This window comes from Peromyscus californicus, unplaced genomic scaffold (genome assembly GCF_007827085.1).
Source record: "Peromyscus californicus insignis strain IS unplaced genomic scaffold, ASM782708v3 Scaffold_14__1_contigs__length_90479793_seg_2, whole genome shotgun sequence".
NCBI classification, from domain to species: Eukaryota; Metazoa; Chordata; class Mammalia; order Rodentia; family Cricetidae; genus Peromyscus; species Peromyscus californicus.
The window spans coordinates 6,927,441-6,943,409 of NW_026294436.1; the positions used below are offsets into that span (position 1 = coordinate 6,927,441).

At 36.5% G+C, this 15,969-nt stretch overlaps 1 protein-coding gene across 4 annotated transcripts in view; it reads right to left on the reverse strand.

The window, feature by feature from the left end:
* Ptpn4 (protein tyrosine phosphatase non-receptor type 4) overlaps positions 1-15,969 on the reverse strand; it is a 192,490-nt gene that overhangs the window by 51,296 nt on the left and 125,225 nt on the right. For all 4 annotated transcript variants that reach the window (XM_052736736.1, XM_052736739.1, XM_052736738.1 and 1 more), the window contains 3 exons: positions 14,886-14,954; positions 8,870-8,995; positions 6,953-7,111 (listed from right to left, as the gene is read on the reverse strand). In XM_052736736.1, coding sequence (XP_052592696.1) covers positions 6,953-7,111; positions 8,870-8,995; positions 14,886-14,954 — 354 coding nt within the window. The remainder of the gene's footprint in view (positions 1-6,952; positions 7,112-8,869; positions 8,996-14,885; positions 14,955-15,969) is intronic.

The window sequence follows — 15,969 nt, forward strand, 5'->3', positions numbered from 1 at the left end:
ATGAGCTAAATACATGAGCTGAACAAGGACAACAACAACAGACATCCAAAGGGCATGGGGAAAAAGCTCACAAGGCCTGAACTCTATACAAAGAACTACAGATAACTAAGGAATGCTGTGAGTGGGAGTAATACTCTTCCAGGGACAAGCACACCAGTTATTTATCCAATACCAATGGTCAGCCCTGAAAACATACAGACCAGTTACACACACACACACACACACACACACACACACACACACACACACACACACACACACACATATTATATATGGAACATGCACATTATATATACACACATAATATATACATAATATATTATGTAAATATATATATGGACACATACACACGTATGTAACAATTGATGAAAAAGAGGCCATGAATTTGAAAGAGAGCAAGGGGGGATTTATGGGAGAGTTTTTAGGGAGGAAAGGGAGGGAGAAATCATGAACTTATATTATAGGCTCAAAATAAAAGACCAAACCAAAACAAAACAAAACAAAACTCTGAGAATTGGATGTTGAACAGAAAAAACCTCCTGGTAGTTATAGTCTAATGACTTTAAATTACTGTCCTCCTTTACCATGGCTCATGAGGTTAATAAATGCAATCATGGGACAGAGACTAGAGTATTAAGGTCATCACTGAAGAGACAAAACTTCATAGAATCTTGTCAGGTGAAAAGACAGCAATTTATAAAAACATTAAAAGCTCTCTAATTTGTGGCAACAGGAATTGATAGCTACATATTCAGCAAGAGATTTCAAGGTAGAAATCATAACTTTTAAGACCCAATAGTCTATAGAACATAACTTGTGATTTTCCACAAGGGCCTTCCAGAAGGAAGAACCAATGTTCAACTTTTATCTTACTATGCTGGCATCCATGAAAGTAAGCTTGGAAAAAAAGAGAGCAGGAATGGGAATCTTTTTTTCCCATTAAAAATGTGCATATATTAATTGCAACAATTTAATGGATCAAAAGTTTTATTGTGCTATTTTTGTATATCCAATGTATATTATGTATTTTTCTCACATTGTTCTCCACTATCCTCTTCTGTCTTAATGTCTTCCTTGGCTTTGGTCCTTTCTCAACAGTCTTCTTTTAAATTCAGATTCCACACATGACAGAAAACTTATCTCTTCCTTGGTCTGGCTGATTTAACATGATGATCTCTAGTTCTATCCAAATCCCTACAAACATGATTTTTTCCCATAGCTGAATAATCAATACTTCAGTGTATCTATATTCTACATATTCTCTATATTCAATATACCTATATTCTTTATCCATTCTTATGATGGGGACCTTGGCGGATGCCGTAATTTAGCTACTGTGAATACCCCCAGTGAACTTGGGTCGGTAGTTATCGTTAGTGTACTATGGCACTGGTTCCCAGGAGTACTAAGGATAAATCATACGGTAACTTTATCTTCAGGTTTTCTGAGGATCATCTGATTTCTGTAGCAGTCACAGTATGTTACATTGCCGTGAACAGCGTACAGGGTTCTATTATACAACCTCCACATTGCCAGCACTTATTTGTTGTTTTTATCATAATCATTCTGATTGGGATGAAATGGAGTATCAATGGAGTTTTGGGTTTTACTTCCCTGATGGCTAAATACGTTGTTGAATTTTTTTTCATGTGTTCATTGGCCATTTGTACTCAAGGATTAAAGTAGCAACATAATTTTATTCAGAGTGAAAAGATAGGTCAGATGATGATCAAGAGTGAAAACAGGCCATATGAATGAAAGTACTCAAGGGTCTGTACTTCTTTTTAAGAACTATTTGGTCAGTTTATCTGCCTATTCATTACTAGATTATTTGTTCCTTTGGTTTTGTTTTTTGAGTTTTTTATTTGTTCTGAATACTAATCCATTTGATGAATATCTGCAAAGATTTTCCTCCCATTCCATAGGCTGTCTCTTCACTCTGAAAATTGCTTCTTTACTGAACAGAACTTCTTAATTTGATGCAATTCTGTTTGTCAATCGTTGCTGTCCTATTCTCCTGAACTATTGGAGTGCGATTCAGAAACGTGCTGTCCACACTTGTCTGAAGTGCTTGCAATTGGTCTTCTGTAATTAGTTTCAGGTCTTATATTAAGGTCTTTGATGTATTTTGAGTTGATTTTGCACAACTAGACCAAGAGAACTAGTTTCAGTCTTTTACATGTGCATTTCCAGTTTCCCCAGCATGATAAAAAAAAATGGTTGTTTTTTTTTTGTTGTTGTTGTTTTGTTTTTCTTTTTATTAATTGTGTGTGTGGGGGGGGGGTATTTCCCTTGTGAGACAAGGTCTCATTCTGTATCCAGGCTGGTCTTGAATTGCCTGCTTCTGTCTCCTGAGTGCTTTGATTTCAGGTGTATGCTACAATATCTAATTAAAATTGGTTCTTTCTTAAATTTATTATGTGTATGAGTGTTTTATCTACATATATGTACGTATATCAAATGCATTATAATGCCAGAAGAGGGCACTGGATTCCCTGGCACTTGAGTTACAGATAGTCATGAGCTGTCTGTCATGTGAGTGCTGGGAACTGAATCCAGGTTCTGTGCAAGAACAGCAAGTGTTCTTAAGTGAACCATCTCTCCAGCACTGAAAATGGTTCTTGATATACTCAAGGATAGAGCTAACCAAGAGCTAACTAAGCATTACTCACTTGGAGAACTGATAATAGATGCTTAAATGATGCTATCATTTTAAAGACTACCCTTTGCCCTCCTCCAGGGATGACATCAGGCTTGTCCATATATGACTTGCTTCAGTGGATGAAATTGGATTGAAGTAGCATGTGTCATTTTCAAAGGGAAGCTTTAAGAAATAGATCCTGATTCATTATGACTCTTCTTCCTTGAAGAGTCTTCCATGCCATGAGACTAGCCACGCCCCCCCCCCCCCCAACCAGAGACTTGGCCTGGTATGAAGATAATATGGAACAGAGCCACAACTGATGAATGATGTACAGACAGTGATGACAGCAACAAACATTTCTTCTACATCAGTGAGGCTCAATTGCTACAACAGTACAATTTAACCCACGATAACAGAAAGGTCATGACAGGAGCAACCTTGTATACATTCTTTCCCTTGGCAGTAGAGGCATGAACTTCTTTAGAAGGTGGCTGCTAGAAACCTGGTAGTTAGGGAGGTAGTCGAGGGTGGGGGGGTGGGGGGTGGTGAGGTGGGGTAGCGGATTCAAATTGGATAGTGTGGCTTAATGGCTTCCCAGAGAAGTTTGTGCTAAGGAAAGTCATGAAGTTTTCTAATCTGGCATAAAATATAACTAAGTATAAGTCCACAATAATGCCCACTCATCTAGGTGTCTGTGTAAAACAATTCAGAGACCAAACACTCTAAATTTTTTTTAAAAAGAATATCTTTTACTATCTGACAGTTTCATACATATTCATACTTGCTCATATCCATCTTAATTCCCCAAATCCCCCCCCCCCCACACACACACATTCCCAACACGTTCCCCTCCCTCATATCCTCCCCATTTTTCTTTGGTAACCCACAAATGTTATAAATTCTGGTAGACCTTTTAATTACTGCATCAGGGTATGTACCCTTTCTCTTCAATAAAAACTTCCTTAAGATCTACCTTCATGACCAGGGATCACAGGTTCCTTTTTTGTTTTGTTTTGTTTTGTTTCTGTTCCTTTCAATTGCCAAGAAGACAAGCCTCTGAGGAGTAATGTATTCAAACACTGCTAGTCCAGAAAGTATTTCTATGATCATGAATACAGGCTTGGACCATGGCCTGCATGGTATGAAGGCAAATTAAAACAGACACCCTTTGGTGAAACTTCACCAATGTCTAAAATGTAGGCATTACATGGCCCCCAAATCTAAGATTTTTCTGGCCTTGCAAACAGCTGTTTGCTCAGGATTTAGCCTCAAAACCAAAGGCTTAGAAGAAAAGGGTGTGTGAGGCTGAAATTAGTTGGCAATAGAGTCAGAGAAACTTCTCTTATTCTTGTTCTGGCAAAAATACATAGCAGGATCAATGGTCTGCTGTGGAATAGCTGAGTGCTTAAAGCTGATGGGTATGGGCATAATAGTAGCAGTGCTCAGCTATGTGAGAGGGACTGCATGGATATGAGATATTTTACAAATACTGTTAAATCCACATTTCTATGGGTTAAAACAGTTTAAATATACACCATTAAAAAGCTGCAGGTTTCCCCTCACCCCCACAGTGTACTTCTGATTAGAAATCATTGTCCTGGACAGTACTTGAAAATTCAGGGATTGTACAATTTTGGCCAACATATATTTGGCCCATTCATTGTTTTTAGAAAATGTTAATGAGTACATTTTGAAAATTATATACAATATGGACTTTTAGAATGAAAATCCAGATGCTTTGGGAAGAATGTGTATGAATCATCAATTGTTAAACAGTGAATAAAAACAAGAGGCAGCTGATGTTTTTTGCATTCCAGGCCACATAAATTCCCACCCAGTGCTATCTAAAACAAAAGGTAGAATGTGGTGATATTATGTTTGTGATCTAACAAATAAAGCTTGCCTGATGATCAGAGTGTGGAGCTAAGCCACTAGATAGCCATAGAGGCCAGGCAGTGGTGGCACACACCTTTAATCCCAGCACTCAATAGGCAGAGGGAGACAGATCTCTGTGAGTTCAAGGGCACCCTGGGCTACACAAGATTGATCCAGTCTAAAAGAGAAATGGAACCAGGCAATGGTAGCACACACCTTTGATCCCATTTGGGATCTCATGCCTTTAATCCCAGCACTAGGGAGGTGGAGACAGGAAGTGATATGGCTGGGTGTAGAGAGGAATATAAGGCTAGAGGAGATAGGAGCTCAGTCTCTTTCAGGCTGAGGAGTTGGCAAGATAAGAGGTGATGGCTGTGGCTTGTCCTTTTGCCTCTCCGATGTTTCTCCCTATATCTGACTCTGAGTTATTATTTATTAAGACCAATTAGGATTCATGTACAGTAGAAAGTTTATGAGGAGAGACATCCAAGGCCGCCTGCTAATCTGCTACCCTCTAAGACAGACACTAATATAAACCTGAGTTATGAAAGGTAGTTCTACTAATGACTCTCATTTTCTAAGATATACACCAGGAGATCATGTCACATTTAACTCCAGTCACTAGTGTCAGCCCTCCATTTAACCTGAAACTTCACTTAAATTATAAAATTTTGGCTTAAAACTTAGGTTTCTTGGCTCTTTGGCTAATTTATACTGATGCTGAGATAACTTTTTAAATAAACACTATACTAGACAGATGACTCAGTTTGGACATGAAATACTCCTTTCGGGCTCATGTGTTAAATATTTGGTTCCTAGATTGAGGTAGTTGTGTTGGGAGGTTGTGGAGACTTTAGCAGGAAGGACCTACCTGCAGAAAGTAGTTACTGGGGGTAGATTCTAGGCGAGTACCCAGTCCCTGCTTTTCTGCTTTTCTCTCTGCTTCCGGACCACTATGAGTGAGTAGTCTCTGCTGCATGGCCTTGCAGCCGTAATGTTCTGCCTTACCATGGGTCCAGAATCAACAGCCAAGGATTCTAGATTGAAATCTATGTATGAAACTGTGCACTAAAACACATCTTTCCCTATCTTAAGTGGTTCTCTCAAGTATTTGGTCAGTTATACACAAAAGTGACTAAAACACTAGTTAGTGCTCAAGGTAAGTTAAACAGGCAGTTTAGAAAATACATGCAACCTTTCAAGGATATAATTAATATACAAAAATAGAACTGTTTGGTTAGGTCTTAAGATTTACTTCATACTTTTAAAGTTTCAATTTCAGAAAATACGATTGTCAAAACCCAACAAAAAAGTTAGTTATCATTTTTAAAGTAATAAAATATTAAATTTCTATCAATTCGCTCTCTTGTCAACTCAGTTTTTACAAGTTTCATTGTGTATGATATATCTGTTATATTCTTTCATTCTTTATAATGTAGACAAACACAATGTCTTCTTAAAATAACCTAAGTTACCAAGGCTAGACTTTTACATGTCTTGGCAGCTTAGCTTTGCTTGGCCTAAGTATAACCATGGCTGGTCAGGGTTTTCCAGAATAGCTATAACACTTTGCAGACCTCTTCATCTCTCTTTTATTCCTACCCTAAGACCTATTCGTTCTTAAAGACTGATCACATTCATTATATACTGTATTATATACTCCTTTCTCTTCAACAAAGTATTTCTTACTCATCTGTTATTGTGTAGGTACCGTCCTTCAATTATGTCAAATGTATATGAGTTATCTCCACTACATAAGCTGATAAATTAAGATGTTGCATATTAATGTGAGGATATGCAGACTATGCATTAGACCGATGGCTATCAATACTGAAATAAGAAGCTATTGATATATCAATCAGTATAAAAATAATAGTAGGAACATACTTTAGAAACAATGTGGATAGTCAGGAGTAGTGGCACACACTTGAGGGGAGGCAGAGACATTAAATCACTGAGTTCAAGGCTAGCCAGGACTACATAGGGAGTCCCTGTCTCAAAATATGAAAAAGAAAAAAAGAAAAGAAAGATGTGGGCATGCGTTCTATAACTGTGTGTGATAACCATCTCACTTATTCTTCTCTTGATACTTTTTGTTATATATTCTGTTCATATTTATGGTTTCTTTCCTTCAAAAAAAAGTCAAGAAGACTGTCTTACATTCTCCTACTTCCTAACCATACTGCTATATTACCTGAACAAATATTTGAGAGTATACACTAAAAATTAAAGAATAGTCAGTAACCAGAGGGTTAAAGAGAAGAGAGGCAACAAGACATTTAAACGACAAATAAATACATTTACAAATATGTATTCATAATTATATAAGTAACCTTGTATCAAGTACTCTAATTTCCAAGATTATTTCAAGTGAAGCAATTTAAGGTATTTGAAAATAAAGAATTAAGAAGAAAAATTGAAAAGGGGTCTTACGGTGATGATTCCAGAACTATGCTATTAGCTTGTGTTGATGATGGAGATCTCTGATTTACAAAACCATCACTGGGGGATGTGTGAACCACATGGTCTACCAAATGACCAACTGAAGACGGCCGGACCCGGGTCCCCTCTTGTGTGAATGCAGAACTCCGACTAAATGAAGAGAAACAAAGCCTAAACAAAAGTATACTTTGAGTTTTCCATGGTTTTTGATTATATAGTTTCCTGAGAAAGTGGTATCTGTTTGTGTGTGTTTTAAAGAATTATTGAAAATGCAGAATCTCTAACAGTGATATAAACAGAAAGAACACAAAATCAAGACTTGACTGCAGTCTATAATTGGCTATAAGGCCTTACACTTCACTATTCTCTCTACCTAGTGTTACTAGGTTTTAGTCACTATTAATCTGATGCCTTATTCAACATTTATGAAACTGACTGGAATAAATGTTCAGAAGTAGACTCTAGACTCAATTACTTTTTCTTCTTGATGTTTTTAATTTGTGGAATTTGAATTCCTATGACTAGATGATGAAGAACCCCACTATCCTAGCTGGCAGTTACATAAATATCATCATTTTAATTATTAATTGCAATAGTTAATAACTGAGCATTTTTCTAAGTATCTTTCATTTGTTATGTCATGGAATTCTACATTAAGACTGTAGGACACTTACTATAACAAGGATGCTAGGATTAAAGGCATGTGTCCTTGTGTCCATCTACAAATAGGATTTTGCAGATGAGAAAACGGGATGGAAATCAACTTCAAGTTTTAAATATTGACTCTAGAGCCACTGCTTAATCACTGTGCTGTATTGTCTTTTTTCCAGATCATCCTTAAAATTATTTCATTTCCTAGAAAACTTAATGAGAGCTATTGTTATTATTTAGATCATCCCTCTTACATTCCTTCCACCCTTTCCTCTCCCGCACACCTTCCCTAACCCTCCCTCTTCTAATATAGGCTATCTGAGGAAGCCTTCCCTTTCTTCTTATTATCTATACCCAAACCTGGCAGCTTTGTGAGAAATGCTAGACTGCAGTACACACATGGTTAGAGCTACACCTCACCATTCTTGACCCAGCTCTACTTGAGCTTATGGGGCTACTGTTAGAAATCTTTTTCTAGGCCACAGGAAGTGCTAGAGCACTGAATAACAATCACTCAGACAAAGCATTTTCAAACAATTTATACCCCTTTAGAAATCCTGGTGGAGCCAGGAGGTTGTGGCACAGGCCTTTAATCCCAGCACTTGGGAGACAGAGGAAGGAGGATCTCTGTGAGTTCAAGGCCAGCCTGATCTACATAGGAAGTTCCTGGACAGCCAGGGCCATTAACACAGAGAAACCCTGTCGCAAAAAAAAAAAAAAAAAAAAATCCAGATGGAGATCTACATGGAAATGGACTCCATAAACAACAGTTCTATGAAATTTTAAAGTCATGACTAAATCCTTAACTACCCTTCCTGTGAAAGCCAACTGCTAAGGAAAGTGAAGGTTGTCCTTCAATCTATTCGTTCATTCCCTAAAGCTATTATTGTAGGCCACTTTAACAGTAAGCAGAAAACAAAGAGGAAATAATGCTTGAAGTAACACCAATCATGTTTGGGTCTGGTGAGGGAGCTAACCAAGTAAAGGCATCTGCCACCCAATCTGAATACATGATTTCAATCCTAGGGACTCATATAGTGGAAGAATTGACTCCCCTAAATTGTCTTCTACTCTCCATATGCCCACACATATGCCCTCACACACATACACACACACAAAGTAAAATACAATAAAACTATTTTTTTGAAAATTTGATCAAAGGATTTAAATTTTTATATATGATAATCTTAAGGCAATAAGATACGTAGCCAATAACTTAGAAGCAAAATGCAAGCATGATGCTGGCTTGCCACTTACTGATTGGGAGTTCCGGGTGGAGACCGGGATGGGAGGCTTTGTGTTTCTAACCTGTCATCAGATAATGAATTTCTGCTAACTACTTCCCAATCCATTAATTTCCGTGCCAAAGGCTTACTTGGAGATCTGTAGAAAAATTTGAATAATACATAGAAAAGGTTTGTTTTTATATAACATGTACCTATGAGTCAAATCTTAAAACTCATTTTAATAGATCATATTCAAAGAGTTTGCTTATAAGAAATTCATTGTTTTGATAGTATTTATCAAATAATTTCAAACAGGATATATCTGCTTTACATGACAAAAAAAGAAAGGTGGGGTTATGAAGAATAAGAGAACAAGGAATATTAAAAAAAGAAATAAAGAAGAGCAAAGGAGAAGTTTGCTATCAAACATTTTCTTGAATCACAAAGTTATAGATCTTTGCTTACATCTATTCTGTAGTACTCAGAACGCTGTTTAACATGAGGTGTACTGAACAAGTCTCACCACATTATCTCCTCGATGACTTTTAATTCTGAACCTCTGCTTCAGTGAGGGGAGGGCAAAAAATGATAATCATACATACTGCATCTATAATTTTTTCTCTTTTATGTAGAGTATGGACAGTGAATGTCTTTCCCTTTCTTTTTATAAAAACATTTTAAAACTACTATGTCGCCGGGCGGTGGTGGCGCACGCCTTTAATCCCAGCACTCGGGAGGCAGAGCCAGGCGGATCTCTGTGAGTTTGAGGCCAGCCTGGACTACCAAGTGAGTTCCAGGAAAGGCGCAAAGCTACACAGAGAAACCCTGTCTCGAAAAACCAAAAAAAAAAAAAAAAAAAAAAAAAAAAACTACTATGTCTTGTGGTGGGGAACAAAAGGATATTTTTTAAAGATTTCTTCTATTTTTGGTTATGTGTATCTGTGCCTGTGTGTGTGCACGCATTTAAGTGTGGGTGCCTGCAGAGGTGAGAAGAAGGTATCAGATCTCCTGGAGCTGGAGCAACAGGCTGCTGTTAGGCTACCTGATATGAATTCTGGGAAATAAACTTTAGTCCTCTGCAAGAGCAGCAATGGTTCCCATCTACTGAGTGATCTCCCCAACACAAAAGGATATGTTTTATTATCTGTTGTCAGCTATCACAGTAATAAAACAGAATTAAGTGACCTGCCAAGAAAAAAAATGCTAATTTCCACAGAGCAAATGGTATAACTGTATTCAGAGACATAAATCCTTAGAATTTTAGGAATATTAATAACCAAAGTTTTTAATATGCAAATTCAAGTACTACTCAAAACTCTTCTACATAAATGTGCACTTTTTGATATGTAGAATTATTCTGGAAATTAATTAAATGAATTAAATGACTTAAATCACCCAATATGACTTTTAATCTCAGTAATAAATTAAAGACCCATAAAAGTCATGTATGTTATTTTGTTACATTACAATAAAACAAACAGATACCATCACACTACTGCAAAAGTTAGATCATACAAATAGAAATAGAAACACTTATTTGGCAGGGCTGCCACACCTAGGAACTGAAAGTGGTCTTGATAGCACACACAAAAGCTGTGCAAGCCCAAGGCAGACCCAATCCCACTCCAGCGGAGCAGCTACTGGCAGTTCTTAGCTGCCAGGAGAGGAAGGGTCAGTTTCCTCTAACAGTGTAGAAGCTGATAAGTCTACCAAGAATATTTGGGACAGCACAAATTGGTCTTGATGAAGAAAACAAAACAAAACACAAAACCATGACAAACACAAAGTTGGAGGGTAAAGGAAGTAAAGTGTGGGTCTAGGAAGAGCTGGGTGAAAGAAGGGAACATGATCAAAATACATTATACAAAATTCAAAAAGAACTTATAAAAACATATATTAAAAGGCAACCAACTTTTTTCAGTGTTGGCCCATTCTATTCAAAGATCTTCATTTGAGGCCAGGTGGTGGTGGTGCACACCTTTAATCCCAGCACTCGGGAGGCAGAGGCAGGCGGATCTCTGTGAGTTCGAGGCCAGCCTGGGCTACCAAGTGAGTTCCAGGACAGGCTCCAAAGCTACAGAGAAACCCTGTCTCAGAAAAACCAAAACAAAAACAAAAAACAAAAAACTTTATTCTATGAATTTTATTTTCAATTTTTTTTCCAATAATAATAAAGACTGTACTTAGTACTATATGTAATTTTTAGATTATTGAAGGTTTTTTGCCTTAAAAATTGTCCATAATTTTCCCTCTTGTCATGTACTATGTACATACTTTTATATAAATTAAGAAAAAATATCAGGCAAGGCACAAAATAAATGCAAATTTAAGTAATCCAAATACATCCAAACAGTAAGATCATTCAAATTCATTTACTGTGTTTAAATTTGCAGTTGCAGCCTAAAATTTCCTTTGTGACACATTAACTACACAAACAGAATGGCCTGAGAGAATAGCAATGCTTAGCAAATGGTATTCCACAGTGGTTGAGGTCCATAGCAGGAAATATTAAAATAATCATGCCTACTAGGTACACTGAATGCTAATTCTGGCGTATACTAGAAAAATTATTTAAGTTTCTATACTCAATATCTAAATTCATTAGTGCAATATGGTCTTTATGTCCTTCCTTATCACTTCAATTCTATGACTTAACAGCACAGTTTTCAGTGCAATGTTTTAGCATCTTAAAAGTTTGTTAAGTTATGAATAATAAATACTTAAAATCTAAATCATACAAGTATCCTATCATTTCAGTATCTCATAGCCAAACACTCTTGGTTTGGTCTAATCTCTTTTAACTCTAAAACCAATGGGCATCTTTTAAAAGAGACATAGTGTTGCTGGTAAAACAAAGAAACCAACAAACAAGCAAACAAATAAACAAAAATATGGACTCAAATTTCATTTTCCAAATGTAAAGTCAAAGTAATTTAACCACAGATACTTCTTCCTATCATTATGAGTTTAAGTCACAGGACTTCTTGACTTTAACTCAGGACACCAGTAAACTCAGTCCCTCACAATGGAGGACACATATTTCAATTAGTCACACAAATGACAATATTATGTAATGTCTTCAATTTAAAAAATAAAATCTTAAACTTACCATAATTTACTACCTTTAGTCTCTTAGTGTTAATATTTAATATTTACAAACTATTCTTTCCTCATATAATAGACTAAATGTAAGCTGTGAGAACCAACGAAGATAAATTACTAAGAGACGGGGGAAAAAATCATTTGAAAATCCAGCATACTTACCTAGTACAAACTGTCTGAACACTTTATTCTTGGTAACGAACTAAACATGTTTGGAAATGTCTAGAGTTTAAAACTAAACTTCAGGCATTTTAATTTATTAACAGTTTTAACCTCAGAGACCCACCCACTCAAGTCTGCTGTCTATGTTTCCTGTTCTGTTCGGAAATTTCAGAGAAAAAAATACCACACTGTTAGCAATGTGGTTGAGTTTATTTTCTGATCATGGCACCTTATTTTTCTGTTGAGCAGAACCTTATTTTCCTCTCTTCCTCATAGAATATTATATGATAACTGAAAAGTGTGAAAGCAATTCAAAGAGTTAATTAGGGTGAAAGGGGGGATAAATATTGGTAAAATTTTTCCTGTAAAATTTAAAGATCTTTTTTAACTTTCTATTTATACTGCCATCTAAAATTCTGAGAGACAAGAAATCTGGAATTCTCAACCAAAATGACTTAACACTTTGTAAGACCATTAGAGAATTGTAGTAGCTCTGTATGAGGGAAGAGTCTTACATAGAACAATCTCAGGAAATATAGTCTTAGAGAGACAGCAATCATTAGGAGAGTCTAGCACTATTGAAACTGCTCCCCAGGACAAGTTCATATAGCTCCAAGTAGAACTCTTGCCTAGCATACTTAAGACCCTGGATTTGGTAACCTAGCACCTTAAAAAAGCAACACCTATGCCCTGTCCACACACATACCCCCCAAAACAAACAAAGACAGATATATACAAACTTTGTACCATTTTAATAATGAACATACAAAACAATGAAGATGAAGGCATATCTGCGTATTTCTAAAATCTAGTATGTTAAAAACCATTAAAATAACACAATAATTTGATTTCTAGAAATAGGGGAGTACTGCAAATAAGAGGCAGTATAAAAAGCCAGAACAAATTCTTTCTAAATTGGAATAATTATTTTGACAAGTGTTGACAAGAAGTAAATTATTTTTATGGACAAATGTACAGAAAACATTTTTTTGGGGGGGATTTCGACACAGGATTTCCCTGTGTTGTTTTGGTGGCCTGTCCTGCATCTCGCTCTGTAGACCAGGCTGGCCTCGAAATCACAGAGATCTACCTGGCTCTGCCTCCCGAGTGCTGGGATTAAAGGCCTGTGCCACCACTGCCCAGCCAGAAAACATTTTAATAACAACATTTACTAAGCAAATCCTCTTTTTCCAGGTCTATACAACTTTCTAATTGGAGCAGTGGTATCCAAGATAATCACAACACACACACACACACACACACACACACACTCTCTCTCTCTCTCTCTCTCTCTCTCTCTCTCTCTCTCTCTCTCTCTCTCTCTCTCTCTCTCTCTCTCTCTCTTTCTCTCTCTTGAGTGTATGCAAGGAAAAATCTTGACTAATACCACAAAGTTTGTAGGGCTGTCTTGGATGATTTATTCTTCAAGTCACTAGATACTGTTGGGTCTTTAGAATATAATGAATTGTCACCCATTGCTAGAAACAGGGAGCAATTTTTACTTTGGAAGGAATGAAAAGAGAAAAAGTAAAGCCAAACATAACACTATTTCTTCTAGGAATGACTTTTGGACAGATATTTAGAATAAAATTTTGACCAAGTAAAATTCTTTTGTTGTCTTTATGAAAGCTTCCAAGTCTCTAGTAGCAGCAGATGGCAGACATATAACTCTTCAGGGCTTTCTGCTCTTGAAGTAGTTTCCACTAGGAACAAAGACCTGTTTCATCGCACCTCTAACCATCGGTCAGCAGCTAATGCTAGTTCCCTCAAATTTGTTCCCTATCCTCCATTAGTGTTCAGTAAAGGTCTTTATTATTCTTAATTGGATAACTGTAATCATCTCCTAATTAGTCACTAGGTATCCAATCCACACTTTACTAACACATTCTCTATCTTTATTTTTCTGAAATGTAAATTTGATTGTATCATTTCTATCACTAAAAAGCAAACTGGCCCTAACAAATTTTAATAAAAAGAAGATAAATTTTTTTAAAAGGCAAATCAAAAGCAACTTGTCTTTTAATAGCATGATTCAAATAAATATAGAAATGGGCTGGATAATAAGACTCAGTACATTTCTCAAAAAATATATAACAGGAGAATAACTTTCCAATAAAAGGTTGTATTAGCGACACTTGATTTAGCCTATTAAAACCTATTGTACTCAATGCATGATTAAGGTTTATAAATATGGAACAAAAAAAGAATCAGGACACTAGACAAACTAGTTTCCATTTCATAAACACAGTGTACTGTGTACTTAACAGATTATTTAGAAAGCGTTTCTAATAATTTAAAAAGTTTTTTATGTGTATATGTGTGCACCTAAGTGTATGCACGCACACTATACACATGCAAGAGTCCATAGTCCAGAAGAGGGCATCAGATCCCCTGATCTGGATCTTTTATAAGAGCAGTAAGTGCTTTGAACTACTGAGCCATCTCTCCAGTCCCCATTTCTAAAAATTTTTATCCTTCTAAAAAACTCAGATATCCACTGGGCTGGTGAAATAGCTTAATGGGGAAATAAAGGTGCTTGCTGCCAAGCCTGACAATGTGAGTTCAACTCTGGGACCCACATAATGGAAGGAGAGAACCAACTCCCCAAAGTTGTTCTCTGACCTTCACGTGTGTGTGTGTGTGTGTGTGTGTGTGTGTGTGTGTGTGTGTGTGTCCCGCATACACCACAAAATAAACTCTTAAAGTGTAAAAAAGAAAAAAAAAACACCAAAAAAAAAAAAAAAAAAAAAGTCACCTCAGATACTAAAAGAGAATTGACTTACCTTGCAAATACCCTGTCTTTATTTGCCTTTTCTTTGCCATATTGAACTGACTGGACTTCAGTTCTTCCACTGAAATATATAAATATGCATAATATCTTAAAGGGGACTACAGGATAAAATGACAGCATAAAGCATGACTATACTACAATTTTATAAGAGACGAGACATTTCTGATGACAAGAACAACAATAAAAGCAGCAGAGTAAGAAGGAGAGACTGGACAGATTACTTTCCATTCTGTCTGGATGGACAAAGCTTAACTAGCAGTTCTTCAATTTACAAGAAGGGTCCAACAGACACGAGTTTGATGACAGGAACCCCTTTCCTGTTGTGTCTGCTTACATGCTCTCTCTAGAGTCAGAGGTGCCCAGTATCAAACAAGCTCCACAGCCCTGACTTACCCTACAGAGCAGAATTAGCTAATGTCTCCATGACTTTTAATTGACTGACTGAACTATGTGGTCTCTTGGATAACTTCTCTTTCCTTTTCTACTACTAATTATTACACATATGAAGAAAGCCTATCAACTCTCTCCATGTCACAATACAGGAAATTTCAGATTTTTGAATACAGGAAAGAAATGAGGTCAGAAATATTATGGATGCTGGGCACTATTTCCGCCTTGAAGCTGATTTGCCTAAAAAGCACCCTGTGTATACAGAGGAGAATTCTGTTCCTTATCTGTGGTACATCAGTATGTTCAGCTAACTGTGTTAATGGAAGAGTAGCTAACTCTCAGTGAACTGGTGACGGCAACCTGTTACTGAGTTGTGAGTGAACACAAATTTCAAGTACAGAAAGTACAACCATTTATAAATATATTAATGGATATAGAAGTAGCCAAACACATGTTCTCTAAGCCACACAAGCAAATTTCAGACTATATTCCTAGGACAAATTTAAATAGTTGTGAACTAAATGGCATGATTGATAATGTTTAATGGAAAAAATGTTTCCTAGAAAAATGTATTTCCTCTAAGAAGGCTATATATTCAGGCTTACTAGTTTAATGCATTTTATCCCTTAGATATATAGAATAGTAATAAGCGTATGTGTAAACAGAGGAGGTTAAGAAAGCAATAA